We start from the raw sequence: 17,948 nt of genomic DNA on the forward strand, positions 1-17,948 counted from the left end.
CGGATAAGACAGATAAATTGAAAACGAAACAAAACAAGAAACTGAAAATGAAAACAAGTATTTGGTGATATTATTTAGAGTTCGCTTTATGTTTACGTTAAATGCCAAGCGACAAGTGCTTATAACCCGAACTCTCTACTCAAAGTACGATCTAGTGGATCCAAGGATGCTCTACTATATGCTTTATGCGCTTTGCAGGCTGCATTTAAGGTCCTTTTCTCTCTATTCCCGCTTTATTGTCAAAGCCCGCCCAATGCAACTCTGTCTATGTAATGAGATGGGATGTGGATGGAAAACCATCTCTATAATTTAAGCTTGAACTTTTTATACTGTTGTTTATTTAACTCGTACTCGTAACAATGGCGCATTACTTCAGCAAGGCAACCAAGGAAACGTCTCTAACATTTTATTTTTAAAATTATTTATAAATTTTACTTATTTGGTAAATATTGAACGAAGCGAGCGAAAGTGAATTTTTGTAAGCAACGGCATTGATACATTGATAATGAAGTGCAAGAGTAATAAATGTGTGTATTTATTAAAAGTTACCATATATTAAAAATGGCTTTTATTTTCATTCGGCTGGGAGAGGAATCTTAAAAATAAAGTTCGCTACCAACTAATAGTGAAATCTTTTCTAAATAAAAACAATATACTTTACAATTTATCCAAATTATGAATCAATTGGGCCTCAAATCAAATGCTTTGTAAATTCTTATTCTTCCGTTCTACATATTATCTATTCGCTATTTCCTACAATTAAAGTATCATACAAAGCGCGTTCCGCATTCATTTAAATTCCCCACAGATGCTAATTACAATTGAAACTGGGATTACAATAATTATCGTATAGTTAAGTGCCTCCCAATCATATAATCCTTAATAATATACGTTCAGCATGCCGAATGTGGGCTCGCCAGGCTAGAACTGTGCAGCGTATGAAAAGAGTTTACATCTAGACTCGGCGTAGCGGGTGGCAGCTATGAGTTCATGGATATTACCCAGTGGTTGAACACATTCCGGCAGTGGATGACGACGCACTCGTTGCTGCAGTACTCGTCCTCCCAGTCCGGATTTATGATGGCCGGCTTATTGCACTGTTCCCGGGTGCACTTCTGCACCCTAGCCGCTTCGGTGAGGAGCTGTATCTGATCGGGCGGCGGCTCCTGCTGGGCATCCACCGACTGTTGCAGATCCTCGACAGACCCCAATTTGGTTGTGACTAGAGGGGCTGGCTGATTGGGAGCTACTGGTGGTGGGGCCTCTGACTCCGACGCGGCCTCCGACTCGGACAGCTGGTGGCGATAGCCCCTCATCAGACGGACATACTCGCGCTTCTCCTGCTCGTGCCGTAGGGCATAGACGTTCTTCTGCGTCTCGTCCAGGGACTCCCACATGGTTTGCACTATCACTTGCATTTGCTCCAACGAGCAGGACGGATTCTGCTGCTTGATGGCCGTCACGGTGTCCCGAAAGAACAGAGCAAAGGGCGCCAGAGGTTTGGAAGGTGCCTGCGCCATGGCCTGGTTCTGCTGCTGCTGCTCCGGCTGAACCAGCAAGTTCTGACCGCCGCCGCTGGCATATGTGTCGCAATTCTCCTCGTCATCGTCGTTCAACATGGATTGATCCAGGCTAAGCATTCTCCGCGACTGCAAAGATACAAAGGGCATAATATTAGTGGCTGATAAATGGCCCCAGTCCCAGTGCGCTCACTAGAAACTTCTTCATCCCAATCACAGAGTGAGCAACTAAACTAATGTACAAATCGCTTGCCCAAGCCCAGATCAGTTGGACGGGGATAGCGGGGGCGGGGGCGGGGCTGTAGTGCTGTGTGCGTGTAGCTTGCGCTACTGATTGTGCGACTGTGTGTGCGTGCCGCTTGCTGATAAGAAGCTGTCGTTTGTCCCGCGCGCCCAAGCGATAACCCAGCGGGTGGGGGAGCAGAGGAGAGATACCTCCTCCAGCTGGTCGCTGGCACGCAGAAGCTACAACAAACTAGTGTGTCGCGCTATACCGATTCCGATCTCTCCCGCTCATTAAAAAACCATTACGGCCATCGATGCACGGCAATTAAGGCGGACGGTGGTCGGTCAGCTGTAAAAACTCCCATTGCAGCCGGTGTACATTTGTCCAGTTGGCCGCCCTGCCCCACCGGATTGGACCCTAAATGGGATGACCCTCCTCCACTTACGGCTTGGCTGGGGCTCTGGCTCTCCGCCGGCGTGTCGGTCAGCTCAAACACCTCGTCGCCGAATGAAGGAGTATGGAACTGATTCATGACGCTCCTGCAATTCTCCCAGGCTTATTTACAAATAAAATTAAACAATTCCAGGCGTTTTATCGTGGGCTTTAATTAGTGTGACCGCAGGCGGGTATGTGGTAAATGCGCCGGGACAGAATTTTCGAATACTGTTTTGCTCTCTAAATGGAACCAGTTGAATTTTATCACTGACAAATATTTTAGCTTGATAACTTGTTTTTTAACTTTGTTAAACTTAAATCAAAATGTGTATGTATTTTCTTGAAAGTATTTTAAATTTTTTAAACCAATATAATTGCTGGATAGAAACGAAAATAAAAGGGAACCACTTCTGTTCCAGCATAGTTCCGGTTCCGCTTCTGAAGTATCGTTGTTAAAAATATTTAGTCAACGCTGCTGTGATCAAAATTGACAGTTTTATTAAAAATAGATTAGATGCAATAGAATAATTTTTTGGACCGTAAAGTGCAAAATTTACATATGATCTGTGTCAAAAGAATGCCGTGGAGCAATGTTCGCATATTTCTGAAGCTCGCTTCCCAGCGATGCCAGCTCCCAAGTGTGGGCTCCATCCAAGAGGCGTCTGCAGGACACCGATCGGGCTCCTTCGAATCGGATGCTCTGGCGAGTACTTCGAATGCCAGGCACATGGAGTGCCTGTTCGCCACGTGGCTGAGGGACAATAACTCGGTCAATGGAGTGGGTTATGTGACCTGCGGCCAATAAACCTATTTACATTGCTTTTTGATTTTGCAGACCTGGCAGAATTTCTTCAAGGGAATGGTAGAGAAACAAATAGACTCGCAACCGCCTCTGAACAAAGAAGCAGAAAGAGATATTCTTCCCTCGGTAATTTCGATCTTCTTTAATATGATTATCATTATTCAAGTTCTTTGTTTAATCACAGATAGGAACCACATCGCCAACAGATGCAGCGATTGGGGCTCCAGTTCTGGGAAGGAGAAAAGCAATCTCTTCTTCGGCACTGCAGAGTCCTTTGGACACTTCGGAAGCGGACTTCAACAGTTGCGTGGCTCAGTCTCAAAAGGAGGATATTGGAGTGCTTTCACACTCAACGAATATCAGAACTTGTGGCATATACGACAAACCGGAACTGCCCACATTGCCCAAAGATCGCATCCTGAAAGGCTGTTCAATAGACGGATCAAATACATGCAGTAAAGCTCATACATCGATTTTAATGGGGAATGAAATGGCACACAACATTTCCAAAAACTTGAACAGAAAATTGTCGCAAAAAAATACTCCAGAGAAGCCAGAAAACCCACATAAGCATGAAGAAATCTTGACGGGTTCCAGAAGAACCGGAAACTCACGCAACAACTTTCAAAAGAAATACGGCTCATTCGAAATTTTTGTGAAATTTTGGAAACACGCACACGCCTTGGATAAGTATAAGCGGCATATTGGTCCAGTAATGGTTGTGAAGAAGCGTTCAAAAACCAATTCAAAGCCAATTAACGTCATGTACTTTAAAAATTATTTCGAAAAGGGACTACGCCTAAGGAAGGAAAGATTAAATAAAAGCAAAACCAATAAGGAAATCCAATTGCCTTCAAAATGTCCTAAGGAGCCCGGAGCTAAAGAAACCATTGCATCTTCTAATATACCACAACCACACACAGAAACTAAGAAAAGCACACATGTTCCAAGACACAAGAGCGATACATATGAAACCCTTGAGGAACTAATCAACGATATTGATGACATCGCCTTAAATGAGCAGTTGTCTGAATCTATTGAGCCAGAGAAACCAAAGAAAGGCAGTACAACACCGAAGCTGTTAGAAAACACTCCCAAAAAAAAGCCAAAGAATTTCAAAACGGCTCTAAGGGTATTTAAGCCCGAAGAGAAGGTTATCCCAAAATCGGATAATAATATCAAGCCCAATCCCGTTTCCAAGTCGGACAAATCCAAATTAAGTAAGCCGAAAACTGAAAAATACATTCCTTTGAGGGTTTTCAATACACCAAAAGAAGGCGAAGACAAGTCGTGGATATATTGGGATGAGTTAGCAGTTAAAAGCCTACGAAAACCAACTCAAGATTAGCAATTTAGGAATCCAGGAAAGAAGATGGGCAGCCTCTCCATACTTCGAACTGAAACTGGCCTATCGAATCTCAGCATGTCTTGCCACAAGTGATTACTAATATGAGCTGAACTCACAACTTTCTCAGCCTTCGAACCCTAAGCACCAAATTCAAAATTTAGCAGGTATTTCGGTAGTCCCTTGTAGAACATGAACCAATGTCGTCTGAGGAGTCTGGCGCGGATAAGGAGGAGCCTGGCACTGGGTCTGCGGGGAACTGACCACCACGTCCCCGCCCGTCAAGCCCTCCGCACCATTCAAACGACTTCACAGCGGCGAGGTGTCCATGATCTCGACTCCTTCGCCAATGGATGCAGTGCCGCCTACATCGAGGGACTCTACAACAAGTGGAAGCGCAATCCCAATTCCGTGGATGAGGTGAGTCCTATAGTTACTTTATATTAATATTGTTTGAATAATTATATTATATATTCATAATAATTATAAATATATTATATTATTTTATATTGTTTGAATAAATGTATTTAAATTAATATCTAATTGATATGCAGTCCTGGAGCGAGCTGTTCAGCGGCAACGATGGGTCCACCGGCAAGAGACGTCCTCTTCAGATTGCGCACTCCCGGAAGTACAGACGTCCTCCGGTTGAAAGGATAGCTGTGAAGGCTCGGTCGGGCGAGAGGACGGCTTCCGGCGGTGCATCTGCAGCTCCAGCCGCACCTCCCAGCGACTGGAAGAACATTGATGACCACCACGTGATCCAGGCCATCATCCGGGCCTATCAATCGCGCGGTCACTTGGCCGCCGATCTGGATCCCTTGGGTATTGTTGGTCCGAAGAAGCGTACGTCGGTGGATGGCAGCCAACGACACGCCGCTAGGGAGGTGCTCCGCCAGCACTTCTCCTATATATTTAGTAAGCTAATTATTGTGGTTAGAAGTTATCTATAACTGAATCTATATTCCTTTATTGCAGATGACCTCAATACCGTGTTCAAGTTGCCCTCATCCACAATGATAGGCGGTGATCAGGAATTTCTGACACTAAAGTGGGTTTTCAATAGATCCAACCCATCGAGAAAATAATAAGTACCTTTCCCACCAGAGAGATCCTGGATCGCTTGGAGCGCATCTATTGCGGCCACATTGGAGTGGAGTACATGCAGATCACGTCGTTGACAAAGACCAACTGGATTCGCGACCGTTTCGAGAAGCCTGGTGGCCTGGACTTGACCAAGGAGGAGAAGAAGCTCATCCTTGAGCGTCTCACTCGCTCGACGGGATTCGAAAACTTCCTGGCGAAGAAGTTCTCGTCAGAGAAGCGTTTCGGACTGGAGGGCTGCGACATCATGATACCCGCTATAAAGGAGGTAGTGGACCGGGCTACGGACCAAGGCGTGGAGTCAATTTTAATAGGTACATCACAAGGGACCAAAACCTTTTTTATCACTAATCGTAAACGTCTTCTAGGAATGGCGCATCGAGGGCGCCTCAATGTCCTGGCCAACATCTGTCGCAAACCCATTTCGGACATCCTGTCTCAGTTCCACGGTTTGCAGGCCACCGACTCCGGATCTGGGGACGTTAAGTACCATCTGGGTGTGTTTCAAGAGCGGCTCAACCGGCAGACAAACCGCATGGTGCGCATCACCGTGGTGGCGAATCCCTCTCACTTGGAGCACGTCAACCCGGTGCTCCTAGGTAAGGCCCGAGCGGAGATGTTCCAACGGGGCGACACATGTGGCAGCACGGTGATGCCCATCATCATTCACGGAGATGCCTCCTTTTCGGGTCAGGGCGTGGTCTACGAATCAATGCATCTGTCCGACCTGCCCAACTACACCACCTACGGCACCATTCACATTGTGTCCAACAACCAGGTGGGCTTCACGACAGATCCGCGTTTCTCCCGCTCCTCGCGCTACTGCACGGACGTTGCCAAGGTGGTGAATGCTCCGATACTGCACGTGAATGCCGACGATCCGGAGGCGTGCATCCAGAGCGCTCGCATTGCCATCGACTATCGGACACGATTCAAGAAGGACGTGGTCATCGACATAGTTGGCTACCGCCGCAACGGGCACAATGAGGCGGATGAACCCATGTTCACCCAGCCGCTGATGTACCAGCGCATAAAGAAACTGAAGCCGTGCCTCCAGCTCTACGCCGATAAGTTGATCAAGGAGGGGGTCGTCACGGACAGCGAGTTCAAGGCAATGGTGTCCAATTACGAAAAGATCTGCGAGGAGGCTTGGGCCAAGTCCAAGACCATCAAGACCATAAAGGTGAGTCGAATTGCTGACAAGCCAGTCGCCCCATTCAACTGGCCATCCGCATTCCACAGTACTCCTCCTGGATCGACTCTCCCTGGCCAGGATTCTTCGAGGGCCGTGATCGCCTGAAACTGTGCCCCACTGGCATCAGCACAGACACCCTGAAGACGATTGGCCAAATGTTCTCGACTCCTCCCCCGTCGGAGCACAAGTTCGAGACACACAAGTGAGTACAGAATGGGTGGGTTATATTCCTTTCTAACCATGGCAATCCTTTCCAGGGGCATCCTTCGCATACTGGCCCAGCGCACGCAGATGGTACAGGATAAAGTGGCGGACTGGTCGCTGGGCGAGGCCTTCGCCTTCGGATCGCTCCTTAAGGAGGGCATTCACGTTCGACTATCCGGCCAGGATGTGGAGCGCGGCACCTTTTCGCACCGGCACCACGTCCTGCACCACCAGTCGGAGGACAAGGTGGTGTACAACTCACTGGACCACCTCTATCCCGACCAGGCGCCCTACTCCGTCTCCAACAGCTCCCTGTCGGAGTGTGCGGTCCTCGGTTTCGAGCACGGCTACTCCATGGCCAGTCCCAATGCTCTGGTCATGTGGGAAGGCCAGTTTGGGGACTTCTGCAACACGGCGCAGTGCATCATCGACACGTTCATAGCCAGCGGCGAGACCAAGTGGGTGCGCCAGTCCGGAGTCGTCATGTTGCTCCCACACAGCATGGAGGGCATGGGCCCGGAGCACTCTTCGGGCCGTATTGAGCGCTTCCTGCAGATGAGCGACGACGATCCGGACGTCTATCCGGACACCTGCGACGCCGACTTCGTGGCTCGCCAGCTGATGAACGTCAATTGGATTGTGACGAATCTCTCCACGCCCGCGAATCTGTTCCACTGCCTGCGCCGCCAGGTGAAGATGGGCTTCCGGAAGCCACTGATTAACTTCTCGCCCAAGTCACTGCTCCGCCATCCGCTGGCGCGAAGTCCCTTCAAGGACTTCAACGAGTGCAGTTGCTTCCAGCGCATCATTCCCGACAAAGGACCCGCCGGCAAGCAGCCCGACTGCGTTGAGAAGCTTGTCTTCTGCACGGGAAAGGTCTACTACGATCTCGTCAAGGAGCGCGACGATCACGAGCAGGTGGAGACGGTGGCCCTGGTGAGAGTGGAACAGGTGAGACGCCTCCTACCGCAACGCCTCTTGTTCACGATAACCATGATTCCGCGCATCCTCCAGCTCTGTCCCTTTCCCTACGACCTGATCAGCCAGCAGCTGGAGCTGTATCCCAAGGCGGAGCTGCTGTGGGCCCAGGAGGAGCACAAGAACATGGGCGGCTGGTCCTACGTGCAGCCGCGTTTCGATACGGCGCTCCTCAAGAACGAAAACGAATCGTAAGTCCTAGATAGTACACCCCGTCTCCCAAATGCCAAGGTGCAATGCCAGGCCTTGGGCTACTCCCCTTCGGGTGATTCAATTCAGGTGCGATTAGCGTCGACGCACCTTCAGATCGGTGTCAATCGTTGTTGGTGACGCCTCCTCCGCGGACGCCTCCTCCTCTATCATCGCTCGACAGCCGAGATTCCGAGGTGGCAAGATGGCGGCGGACTGCGTCATGGTGATGGCGATTAGCGATGGTGACACCCGAGCCAAAAGCATGCCAACCGCACAGGTTTTAGCTAAGATACCCAGTGTTTGGCAAGCACGAAGGGGTATATTCATTTGCATGGTCTAGATGACAGAAATCTATGCAGATTTGAAATGGCCGAATTCAATCACAAACTGAAAAACGACTGTTTTCAATTTCTCCCCCCAAAACTTTCAGTTCCATTGTTCCATGTAACTTAAGTTAGTGCCTATGGCACTTAATCAAAGTACTAGGCACTAATCATTGTCACTAGTTGAGTGTTGATATCCATTTGTAATCAAACGTGTGCCAAGGTTGTTCTGCCCCAGAGATATTTACAATCTTGCAGACCGCTTCTGTAAACTCTGCCAAATATATAGTTGTTTGGTTTTCGGTGGTGTAACGCACTTGGCCTCGCCGGAGTTCATCTGGCGCCCCCGAAAGTTCGTTTGCCTGCCCTCCACCTACCACATAGTTAGGTGATTCTCTGACCTCGTCGGCATAATAAATTAGGTTACTCCGTAGTAGGCTCCGCAACGATCAATTGCCGTCGGCTCCAAATAATTTGTTCAATTTGGCAACTGCGTTGTTAGTAATTGGCCCGGTCCGAACGACCTCGTTGCAGATCGCGGACAGCCATGTCGAACTGGCGCAAGGAACTTGGCACAGATTCGCGGCGTTTGATACCGAAACACATCCCCGCATCTCCGCATCCTCGGATGCCCGCCTTATAGACCTTATAGATATTGTATCTCGCCTCTCCACCAAAGTCTCATTCGCATGCGGACCCAACAATGGTCCCTAATAACGGCAGTGCTGCGCTAGATTTCGGCGCTGATTTATGGAAACAATATTGCCGCCCCGACCACGAAAAACCACGTCTGGGGGAAATTCAAAATATTATGTACGAAAGAGATATATGATTTCATGAGCAAAAGGCCGCCTGCGAAGACTCTTCTCTGCACTTGAAATCTTTGATGTTTCGGTCTTCATAAGTGTTCCCAACTATCGCTCAACTCGAAATTCCGAACATATAGAATGAAATGTGCTTTGTTTTTCAATTGCTTCGTGCAAATGTGTAGGTGCACTGGAAAAAATAGGTTCTAGAAATATGTGAGCGATTTCCTTCACTTTTGGCGTTATGAACAGATGTATCTTTCACCTTTTGGGAATTTCTTTTGCATTCGTAATCAATCAACCCTATAAATACACCTGATTTAAATTGATTTATTAAAATTACCTGATTTCTGTGATTGAGAAATGTCACAAAGTACCCCCTTTGTTTGCCTGCTTGGCATAATTTATTTGACAGCTGATTTCTTCCGGTGTACTCGTCACCAGACTCACATAATGTCTTGATCGCACATTTAGTACTTGGTTGCCAGCCCCGAGAACTGAATGAAAATCCCGCCCGAGGCCTTAGGAATGTAGCATATTCGCAGGTCCGCGTCTACTATATGATGGCATGCCTCATTCCCATTCCCATTTCCATCCCCAAACCCATTCCCAAACCGAATCCCCGAGCGATATGATGTTCGTAGATGTTTATGGGTGGCATGTGCGATGTGTGTTTTCCGAGCTTCTTTGTTGTTTTTGTCAGCGCGAATTAAAATCTCAGATAATTGCGAGAGATTCTCGCTAAGAATTCCTGTAGCGCCGAGCCAAACGCCTTGACAATCAATTATGAGAAATGTCCGATGATCTTGGGCGGAATGCTTTTGTTTCGTTTTCTATATATCCGAGATATATGTATATACATCGAATGCAGGCCACTGCACGCCAAATCCCGCCAAAGTTTTATTAATGGCACGCATTTCTCTGGGAAGAATTTGGGGTATTCTTGGGGGCTATTTGGACACTGATGGAGTGGGTGGCATCTAATGGCGACTGCTGATTGAGCTGTTCGCCTGACCCTGGTAGGTCGCGAACCATTCATTCATCGGATTGCTCAGATAGGCTTTATAAATAAACCGGACAACGGGAGGAGGATCGAGAATCGAGAATCGCGGGAAGCATCAATCGCCGAATGGCACATCGGAATAAACAGATCCGTAAAAGTTTTATGAGTAATTGGGTTTGGAGCGGCCCGAAATAGAACCACCTCGCATAACTGAAATATTCTCCGCTTTATTTATCAGTAAATAGCTTGTTTATAATTACACATACAGATTATACTTAGATGTAAACGAAGGCCTGGAATAAGTTACACTAAACACTAGGATACACATAAGACTAGGCTACTATAGACTGACTAGGACGAATCACTATAACGTAACTGAATGTCGAGTTGAGATCCTTAAAAAATTACCTCGCATGGCGGACAATTTTTTAATTGCACTCAAAGATGGCTGGACACGGGACACGGGACACCACTGGGTGGGATTCGGTGGGTTGGTCTGCTGGTCTACTGGCGTCTACACCATGTTCCATATGCTGTAGCTGGCCGCCCGGCGCTCCTCCTCGGCCACCTGCTCGTAGTCAATCTCCAGGTACTCCTTGGTGCCGAAGCGCACCTTCCGCCCGGTGTACTTCTTGATGTAGCTGACGTGGGCGGGCACCTCCTTTCCCTCGATCTCCAGCTTATACGAGATGCTGGTTATCCGTTCCAGCACTCGGCCGCGCTTCCAGCGCACCTGCGTCTTACGATAGCGCTCCGCGTAGAGCACCAGGTCGCCAATCTTGTACTCCCTTACGTGTAGGCAGGATTTGAGTTCTTTGGCCAGCTCGGGCTCCTCCGCGGGCGTCTTGGGCTCCTCCTCATCGTCCGTCACGTAGGCTATGGCCCGCTCGATGGTCTCCACCTCCGGGATGGCGGGCTCCTCGGGCTCCGGCTGCAGGAAGAATGTGTCACCGACGGAGAGGCGTCGCTTCTGTCGCTTTATGATCACCTTCTTTTTGATCTTGCGCGGCTTCTTGGGCTCCGGCGCAGGCTCGACTTCAGGTTCCGGTTCGACCGCCTCGAGAGCTTGGATTTCGGCAGTTGCTTCCTCCACGGGAGTTTCTTCTTCAGGCTTTGCGCTATCCTCATCTGCAGTCGTTGCCTTTTTCGCCTCCTCCTTTGGTTTCGCTTGCTTCTTGGACGGAGTAAGCTTGTTGATCCTGGAGGACAGTTCGTTGATCTTGTTCCTATCGCGCAGTATGTTGCTCAGCTTGCTGGAGTCATTCTTCTCCTGCTTCTCGGGCTCCTTGTCAATGAAATTCTTGCGCACCAGCTTCTTCAGGTGCGTAGGCTTCTTCTTTACGAGCGGCTCCTGATTCTTGGCCGCATCGTGCGGCTGCTCGACCGTCTCGATCTTGACGGGCTGCACCGGTCCGGCGAGTACTTTCAGCTCCGGCATGGTGACTAGACTGTCGCCGGGAGGCGTCTGCTCTCCGGCTTTTGTAGCTTCGGCGGACGAGTGTGCCTGCTGCTCTGGCGATGACTCTTCGTGCCTCAATGTCGCTGCTATTTGCGGCGCAATGTCAGCGCTGATGGCCACCTGTTGCGGCGTCGCTGGCACCAGCGCCTCCTGATCGATGATGGGTTCCTTGGACTCGGGCAATGGATCTTGCGGGGCTGCGGTTGCTGCCGGCACCACCAGCACCGATTCACCAACCAACTCCGCTAGTTTCAGGCTGGCGCGTCTGGTTCGATCGCCTGCTGGCGCTAGATTGCCAATCGCCGGATCGGCATCGATCTCTGATTTGGCCGCTGGTGTTGCAGTTGTCGCCGGTGTTGCTGCTGCAACTACAACTGGTGGTGCAGTCGCCGCTGTTCCTTGGCCGCTCTTGGCAATGGGCAACTTGGCTGGCACCGCGGTGACCTCTGGCGTAGCCAATTGTTCACTGGTGGCCGTCTCCTTCTCCTCGGCTATCGATGCCGTTTCCCTCGAGTTGCCAATGCAATCTTTTGTTGTCGATGATGCTGCTCTTGGGGATGTGCATGTAGATGTGGATGGGGCAGCCGTGTCGCCCATTAATTTCTGCTTCTTCTTGCGCTTGACAATCGCCTCCGAGTCGGAGGGTCGCCTCTGAGTGATGAGAACATCGCTCTGCTCGACGGCCGGCTCCACCTTGATCTTGGATGGTTCCACGGCGGCGATCGAGGCGCGTCTGGGGTTCTTCACCTTCACGATGACTTTCTTCTTGGTCTTGGACGCTGGTGGCGATGTGGGTGACTCATCTGGCAGTGGCACTTCAACTGCTTCAGATGCTTTGATTTCCGACACAGCATTACTTTTGTTTACTTCTCTGGTTTCTTTGGGTTCCGATTCCCTAGGAGTCGCTTCTGTTTTCGGAGAGAGCCCCTTAACGGTTTCTTCCTTGGTAGTTTGCTCCTTGGGAGTAACATCTTTGACGGATTTTGACTTGAGTTCACTCTGCACCTTGGCCAGGAACTCAATTTTAGCCTGGGTTTTGCTCTTCTCGGGCTGCTTGACTTGTTCGGCTGTCTTCGGTAGCTCTCCATTGATTTTTGGTTCTTCTCCTTTTACCTCTGAGATTTTAGAATCTTTAGATTCATTAGTAGGCGATTTTGTAACCTCCTCCCCAAGTTTCTCCTCCAGTGGCTCAGAAGATACCTTTCTTTCCTTGGGTAGTTTGACATCCAAATTATCTTGATCCTCTTGCAACTTTCCATCTTGGGTTTCCAACTCTTTCGATTCTTGAATATGATTCTTTTCTTCTTTTTTACTGACTTCAATCTCCTTTCTAATATCCTTTTCACTAGTCTTTGATTCTTTGCTTGCATTAAGTTGCTGCTTTCCATTTGCTTGGGCTTCCCGTTCTGCTGAATCTTCCAAGAGCTCCCTAGCAAATTGTGTCTGTTCTCTGTGCACCTTAGTATCCTTGGAGGCATTTACCAGTTCCTCTCTAGCTTGCTCCTTTTCCTCCTCGGCCTCATCAAAGTAGCTGCGTCGCCGCACTTTCTTCACAAAGCGAAAGGACACTGGAGCAGCTTGATCTCCAGCTGGTGTCGACTGGGTCTGCTCCGCCGCAGATTCCGCCTCGCTCTCCGTGCTGTACTGCTTGAGCACTCCCTTCACCTCGCTGAGGGCACCAGAGATCCTTGCCTTGAGCTTGTTCAGCCGCTCGATCACATCCTCGGGCTTCTCCTCCACGGAGTCCTGCGACCGGGCGCGTCGCTGGCGCCGCAGACGTGTTCTTTCGGGTAGCACAGAATCCACATCGATCGAGGAGGTGCTGTCGCGGCTGATGGAGGTGCGCTTTATATCGCCCAGCAACGGAGCATGCGTAGCGGGAGCACTCGGCTCCACATTGCGTATACTACGACTCGTGGCACCCAGTCTAGAGACTGGCGACTCCGGACGCGGACTCCTGCTGGGCAGTGATGGACTGGGTGTCTTCAGCTCGTACTTCATCTCGCTGGGCTGCTGCTCTGTGGCGCTAGTATTGTTGTTGTCATCCGCCTGTTCCGTCGGCTGATCCAGTTGCTCGGCGGGGTAAACCTCGACCACCGTATCTGTCTCCCGCTCCTCGCTGACTTTGCTCACGGTCATGTCCGCTCCGGCGGCCGCCTCGCTCCAAAGGTTACCCGTCTCCGGATGGGCACAGATCAGTTCGATGGCGTCGGTCAAAAGGTCGAGGAGCTCCCAGTCCCAATCCCAGTTCCTCTCGGCGAGGAAGGCGCGCACGGAGCTTTTCAGTAATTCTATATTTGGCCGAGTTCGATTCGCGTTCGGATTTGGATTCGGATTCGGATTTGGGTTCCGCTCGCGGGTCAGTAGCCGACCGAGATCCACGTACACTTGCTCTGGCGACGATTCGCGGGCATCTGAGAGATCGCCGGACTGCTGGTGGTTGCTATTCCGATTCAGATTCTGAATTTGGTGCTGCTGCTGCTGCTGGCGATGGCGATGGTGATGCTGTTGCCCATTCGCATCTATTGTCTGCTCCCTGGCCAAACATATTGACTGCTGCTCGCGATCTCTCATATTTGGCTCATTATGATCTTCGGCCTTCTCTAATTTGCTTTGCTCGCATATTTCGCGTTTATTTTTGGCCCCATCCATGGCGTCGTCGTTTTTGTGGTCGTGTCGCCGCTGGCCGAAGGCGTCATTAAGATTTTCCGCCTGTTGATGCTCGATTTCCCTTGCCACGTTCAAGTTTAATGCGAATGGGAGTGCTTCTGCCGTCGCCGTCTGCTCCTCGGCCTCGGGTTCATTATCAAGCATCGGCGGCACCTTATGTACACCAGCTCCTCCTCCGCCTCCTCCATCTATTTCGGTGACTTTGTCGAGGCCCGGCTGCGTCATTGTTGTTGTGGCGGCGGTGGGTGGATGTGGATGTGGGTATTCGGGCCCATCTTCAGGCATTGCTCGATAATTGGGAAAGCTAACAAATCGTTTTTTAATTATGGGAAATTCCTGGGACGCCTGCTCAGCGGGTGCGGTGGCCACCTGTCCGCGTCGGGTCATGGTGGTGCTCAATTCTGGGAAATGTCCGTCGGAATTCTTGCGGGGCAATTGCAGCAGCTTGGGAAAGTTCATCTGCCACGGGGCGTATATTTGATGTATGGGGAATCTTGCTGTGCACGGTGCGTATACTTGATGTGGGCTGAATAGTTGAGTTTCACTTAAAATTGTGTGGTTCTCTGCGTCTTTCTGGTTCTTGAAAGCTACATCCCAGCAAAGCAAGGGAAATCCTTGGCTGCTCCTTGAATTCAGATGGAAGGGGTACTTTTCTGCTTGCATTGGTTGGTAATATGGGTGGCAGACCTGCATGTTCCTGCTTCCACTCGCGTGATTCATGGGGAAGCTGCTCTGCCAAGTGATTGCTTGGCCAACCGGAAATCGCCCTGCCATTCTGAGCACTTCCGGCGCCGCCGCCTTTGACCAACAAAACACGGCTGACTCAGCTCCCTGATTTTCGATGCCATAAACAAGCGACTGCGAATTATGAATATTATTATTAGCTGCTGCCTGCGACATAAATGTCGTCTGCTCCTCCGCTTCCCCCGACTCCGTCGGCCAATCCGCCTGCTGTGTGTTTGTCATCTTGTGGGCGTGGCCGTGGAACTTGCTCTCCTGCTGACCTATTGTCGTGGCCAACAAGCGACCAAAGCGGGCTTATTCCTCCGATCACTATCGACTATGTTTCACTCAACACGTTGCAAGCTAAACTGGCGCAATCCGTCGCCGGCTGCACCGTGATCCGTCTATCTCAATCCGTTCCCAGTGGCTGCGCCTCGCTGGCAACCATCCGATCATTGATCAGTCTGCAATCTATGTAATTGCATATGAGTTGTGCGGCGTCTGGTGAGCATAGAATCGAATTTACAATGCCCTGCAGATGGATACTTATAGTCATATTTTTCAAATAACCAAAATAAAACTGTTCGCAACATTTGGTGCTATAAGATAAAAAGAAGCTATTTGTTGTTCAAGACAGTATTTAGTATTTATAATTTCCCAACAAATAATGTTCTCTCAGCCAACGTAAACATAATTTTATTATCTTCCCAGTGTTAAAATATGTGCTATTAGTTTATTAAAAAATTCCCTCCTTTCAGCAAAAAGTAGATAATACTAATCTGATATAACTAGACATGGTTCCTATGTAGACTCATGGGTCTTTTCGTGAATTAACTACAGGGCATATCAATGTTGATAGATCTTGTAAAACAATAGAAATCAAAGTTTGGTCAGGGGAGGTCGCGCGTGTTTCGGATGCTGGGCAGACCGAGGAGCGCTCTTGTAGTCGTCTATATGCACATGGGATAGGGTCTACTATATAGCCGAAATATATATGTCAGCTTGCCAAATTGGTTTTTTGCGGGCCACAAAAAGAACGATAGGCGAAGAGACCGAATAAAAATCAGCTCGCATCGCCCACCGACAATGCTATTGTTTAAATAGACCACAGAGCACGGCGCTATTTGGGTGACGTGGGGAAATACTGGGTGTCCATTCAGCAATTCTAATCCCATTTTGTTTCTTCCTCGCAGGCGCTGCGTGTCCTACCACGGACGACCGCCCAGCGCCTCGCCAGCGACGGGCAACAAGGTGCAGCACTACAGCGAGTACAAGGCCCTGATCACGAGCATCTTCGGGGAGCTGACGCCGGAGAACAAGAAGCGAATCGAGGATCGGATCAAGAAGCAGCAGGCTAAGGCCAAGGCGGATGCACAATCGAAACCCAGTACTAAGCCACCAGCCTCTCCACCAAAGGGTTCGTCACCGCCACCAGGTAAGGGCGAATCTGGAGGAAAAAAGAGATCCGATTCGTCTCCATCTGCGTCTATAGCTCCTACAGGTCCAGCACCACGTAAGCCACTGATCAGTCTGCCAAGTAGACCTCCAAGGGGTGGAAAGCAGAGGTCCGGTTCGGCTCCACCTCCTGATCTGGTTGATGACGCTTCGGCTGCTCGAAAAATGGAACCAGATGCTCCTGCCCACGATGGCTCATCACCGTCAGCGTGGAAGAGGTTAGGCTCGGCTCCAGCACCGGGTGTAGCTCCCACGGCATCGGCCTCTCGCAGTCCGTCTAGAAAGCCGCCTTCACCCGCTCACGACGGCATATCTCCTTCTACAAGGCAAGAATCCTCAAGCAAAAAGAAATCAGGGTCGGCTCCAGCTCCGACGCCTACTCCTCGTGTACCATTCCGGACTGCGCCCTCCAACACAGAGTTCATAAAGCGGAGAACTGCTAAAGATTCCGGCAGTAGAAATGAAACCCAAAGCACTCCCGGGGAGTCGGAACTGGACCCAACAAAACCACAGCCCTAGTTTAAATCCTCCTTTGTAAGTCCACCAATAAAGATAGGTAATAGTTACAGAAAGAATATAAATATAAAACTTTGCTTGTAATATCAACAACTTGTGGAGGCGACGCCTCCATTGTCTTTTGCTCAGTATTTCCAAAAGTTTGGGTTCTGTTCCATGCGACGCTGGAAATTCGTATACCAGGTCTGGACGACGGAGAAGGGCACAAAGGTCTCGCTCGAGATGGGCGGGATGTCTCTGGCTGCCACTCCGAAGCTGGAGGCGTAGTTGAAGAAGTTCTCCAACATTCGCTGCCCAAATTGCTTGTTGTCGTTGGCAGTGGACTGAAAAATGGAAATGGGGTTAGATTTGAATCGCAATTATTGGGCCAACAAAATCGGTTGGCAACTACTGATCTTCAGAACTTACCACGGCTGGCGTCTGTTGGGCCACTGTTAGCTCCGGTTCGAGGGAAACTCCAATCTGTGCGATGTGTGAGATCTCCTGGCTGCCGAAGACCATCCCGTGAGCCTGGGCCTCCAGCTCGTGACTCTTCTTCAGCTGGGCGATTTTGAAGATGGCTGATGGCTTGTTGTTGTTTATGTGACCCAGGTACTGCCATGTGGGTGCTGCGTTCGCGTCCGGCCAGCTGAAGTATATCGCAGCGGAGGTGCCGACGGGCAGGGGCGATACGCCGGTGAGGAATACTACCAGGTAGTTCACGGATTCTATGTCGGGCACATTCACGAGCAACTTGGTGGCGTCCACGGCCACAAAATCCGATTGGGGCAGGCGTCCGGAGACTATCAGACCGAATAGCGACATTTTCCAACGGTGGACTATTCCAGAATCCGATATGCCCGCTTTGTTGGGGGAGGAGATATATGGAGATGCGCAAAAAGGAACTACCTTATCGATGCTTTCATGTCTTATGGTGCACAGCCCACTACGTTTCTAACAAAAAATAAATATATTAAACTAAATTGGAATTTGTTGCTTGCATATGCTCTGAC

The 17,948-nt window shown here is 49.8% G+C and overlaps 5 protein-coding genes across 8 annotated transcripts; 2 read left to right on the forward strand and 3 right to left on the reverse strand.

Moving 5' to 3' along the window:
- Positions 1-308: 308 nt before the first annotated feature.
- On the reverse strand, positions 309-2,384 carry LOC6610350 (TOX high mobility group box family member 4). 2 transcript variants are annotated; one of them, XM_002034900.2, is made up of 2 exons: positions 2,192-2,384; positions 309-1,649 (listed from the first exon to the last, which is right to left on the reverse strand). In XM_002034900.2, exons 1-2 carry the CDS (start codon positions 2,276-2,278, stop codon positions 981-983), a joined length of 756 nt encoding a protein of 251 aa, XP_002034936.1. In that variant the 5' UTR covers positions 2,279-2,384; the 3' UTR covers positions 309-980. The 2 variants fall into 2 exon arrangements, with proteins under 2 accessions (XP_002034936.1, XP_032573528.1); XM_032717637.1 differs by lacking the exon at positions 2,192-2,384 and adding an exon at positions 1,714-2,124.
- Positions 2,385-2,550: 166 nt separating this feature from the next.
- LOC6610351 lies at positions 2,551-4,355 on the forward strand. Its single transcript, XM_002034901.2, has 3 exons — positions 2,551-2,959; positions 3,017-3,109; positions 3,168-4,355. Exons 1-3 carry the CDS (start codon positions 2,741-2,743, stop codon positions 4,329-4,331), a joined length of 1,476 nt encoding a protein of 491 aa, XP_002034937.2. The 5' UTR covers positions 2,551-2,740; the 3' UTR covers positions 4,332-4,355.
- LOC6610352 (2-oxoglutarate dehydrogenase-like, mitochondrial) lies at positions 4,351-17,049 on the forward strand. Of its 3 annotated transcripts, XM_032717633.1 has the most exons (10): positions 4,353-4,748; positions 4,883-5,246; positions 5,307-5,379; positions 5,436-5,746; positions 5,801-6,615; positions 6,675-6,829; positions 6,885-7,782; positions 7,846-8,000; positions 16,179-16,420; positions 16,478-17,049. In XM_032717633.1, exons 1-10 carry the CDS (start codon positions 4,521-4,523, stop codon positions 16,957-16,959), a joined length of 3,723 nt encoding a protein of 1,240 aa, XP_032573524.1. In that variant the 5' UTR covers positions 4,353-4,520; the 3' UTR covers positions 16,960-17,049. The 3 variants fall into 3 exon arrangements, with proteins under 3 accessions (XP_032573521.1, XP_032573524.1, XP_032573523.1); XM_032717632.1 differs by having other exon boundaries at positions 16,179-17,049; XM_032717630.1 differs by having other exon boundaries at positions 4,351-4,748; positions 6,885-8,000; positions 16,179-17,049.
- Positions 10,341-15,277, reverse strand: LOC6610353 (titin). The gene has a single exon (XM_002034903.2). The coding sequence runs from the start codon at positions 15,226-15,228 to the stop codon at positions 10,648-10,650; it is 4,581 nt and encodes a 1,526-aa protein (XP_002034939.2). The 5' UTR covers positions 15,229-15,277; the 3' UTR covers positions 10,341-10,647.
- LOC6610354 (protein OPI10 homolog) lies at positions 17,004-17,891 on the reverse strand. The gene is made up of 2 exons (XM_032717639.1): positions 17,365-17,891; positions 17,004-17,279 (listed from the first exon to the last, which is right to left on the reverse strand). Exons 1-2 carry the CDS (start codon positions 17,758-17,760, stop codon positions 17,082-17,084), a joined length of 594 nt encoding a protein of 197 aa, XP_032573530.1. The 5' UTR covers positions 17,761-17,891; the 3' UTR covers positions 17,004-17,081.
- Between the last annotated feature and the right edge of the window lie 57 nt (positions 17,892-17,948).

Source organism: Drosophila sechellia, chromosome 3L (genome assembly GCF_004382195.2).
Source record: "Drosophila sechellia strain sech25 chromosome 3L, ASM438219v1, whole genome shotgun sequence".
Classification (NCBI taxonomy): domain Eukaryota; kingdom Metazoa; phylum Arthropoda; class Insecta; order Diptera; family Drosophilidae; genus Drosophila; species Drosophila sechellia.

Bases quoted from the DNA above. Each gene is read 5' to 3' on its own strand.
- LOC6610351 (XM_002034901.2), top strand. From the start codon at position 2,741: ATGATCTGTGTCAAAAGAATGCCGTGGAGCAATGTTCGCATATTTCTG. The intron at 2,960-3,016 runs GTGGGTTATGTG...TTGATTTTGCAG, and splicing joins ACAATAACTCGGTCAATGGA to ACCTGGCAGAATTTCTTCAA. The intron at 3,110-3,167 runs GTAATTTCGATC...GTTTAATCACAG, and splicing joins AAAGAGATATTCTTCCCTCG to ATAGGAACCACATCGCCAAC.
- LOC6610353 (XM_002034903.2), bottom strand. From the start codon at position 15,228: ATGACAAACACACAGCAGGCGGATTGGCCGACGGAGTCGGGGGAAGCG.
- LOC6610354 (XM_032717639.1), bottom strand. From the start codon at position 17,760: ATGTCGCTATTCGGTCTGATAGTCTCCGGACGCCTGCCCCAATCGGAT. The intron at 17,280-17,364 runs GTAAGTTCTGAA...TCCATTTTTCAG, and splicing joins CCCAACAGACGCCAGCCGTG to TCCACTGCCAACGACAACAA.
- LOC6610352 (XM_032717630.1), top strand. From the start codon at position 4,521: ATGAACCAATGTCGTCTGAGGAGTCTGGCGCGGATAAGGAGGAGCCTG. The intron at 5,247-5,306 runs GTAAGCTAATTA...CCTTTATTGCAG, and splicing joins GCACTTCTCCTATATATTTA to ATGACCTCAATACCGTGTTC. The intron at 5,380-5,435 runs GTGGGTTTTCAA...CTTTCCCACCAG, and splicing joins CAGGAATTTCTGACACTAAA to AGAGATCCTGGATCGCTTGG.
- LOC6610350 (XM_002034900.2), bottom strand. From the start codon at position 2,278: ATGAATCAGTTCCATACTCCTTCATTCGGCGACGAGGTGTTTGAGCTG. The intron at 1,650-2,191 runs GTAAGTGGAGGA...GTATCTTTGCAG, and splicing joins GCCAGAGCCCCAGCCAAGCC to TCGCGGAGAATGCTTAGCCT.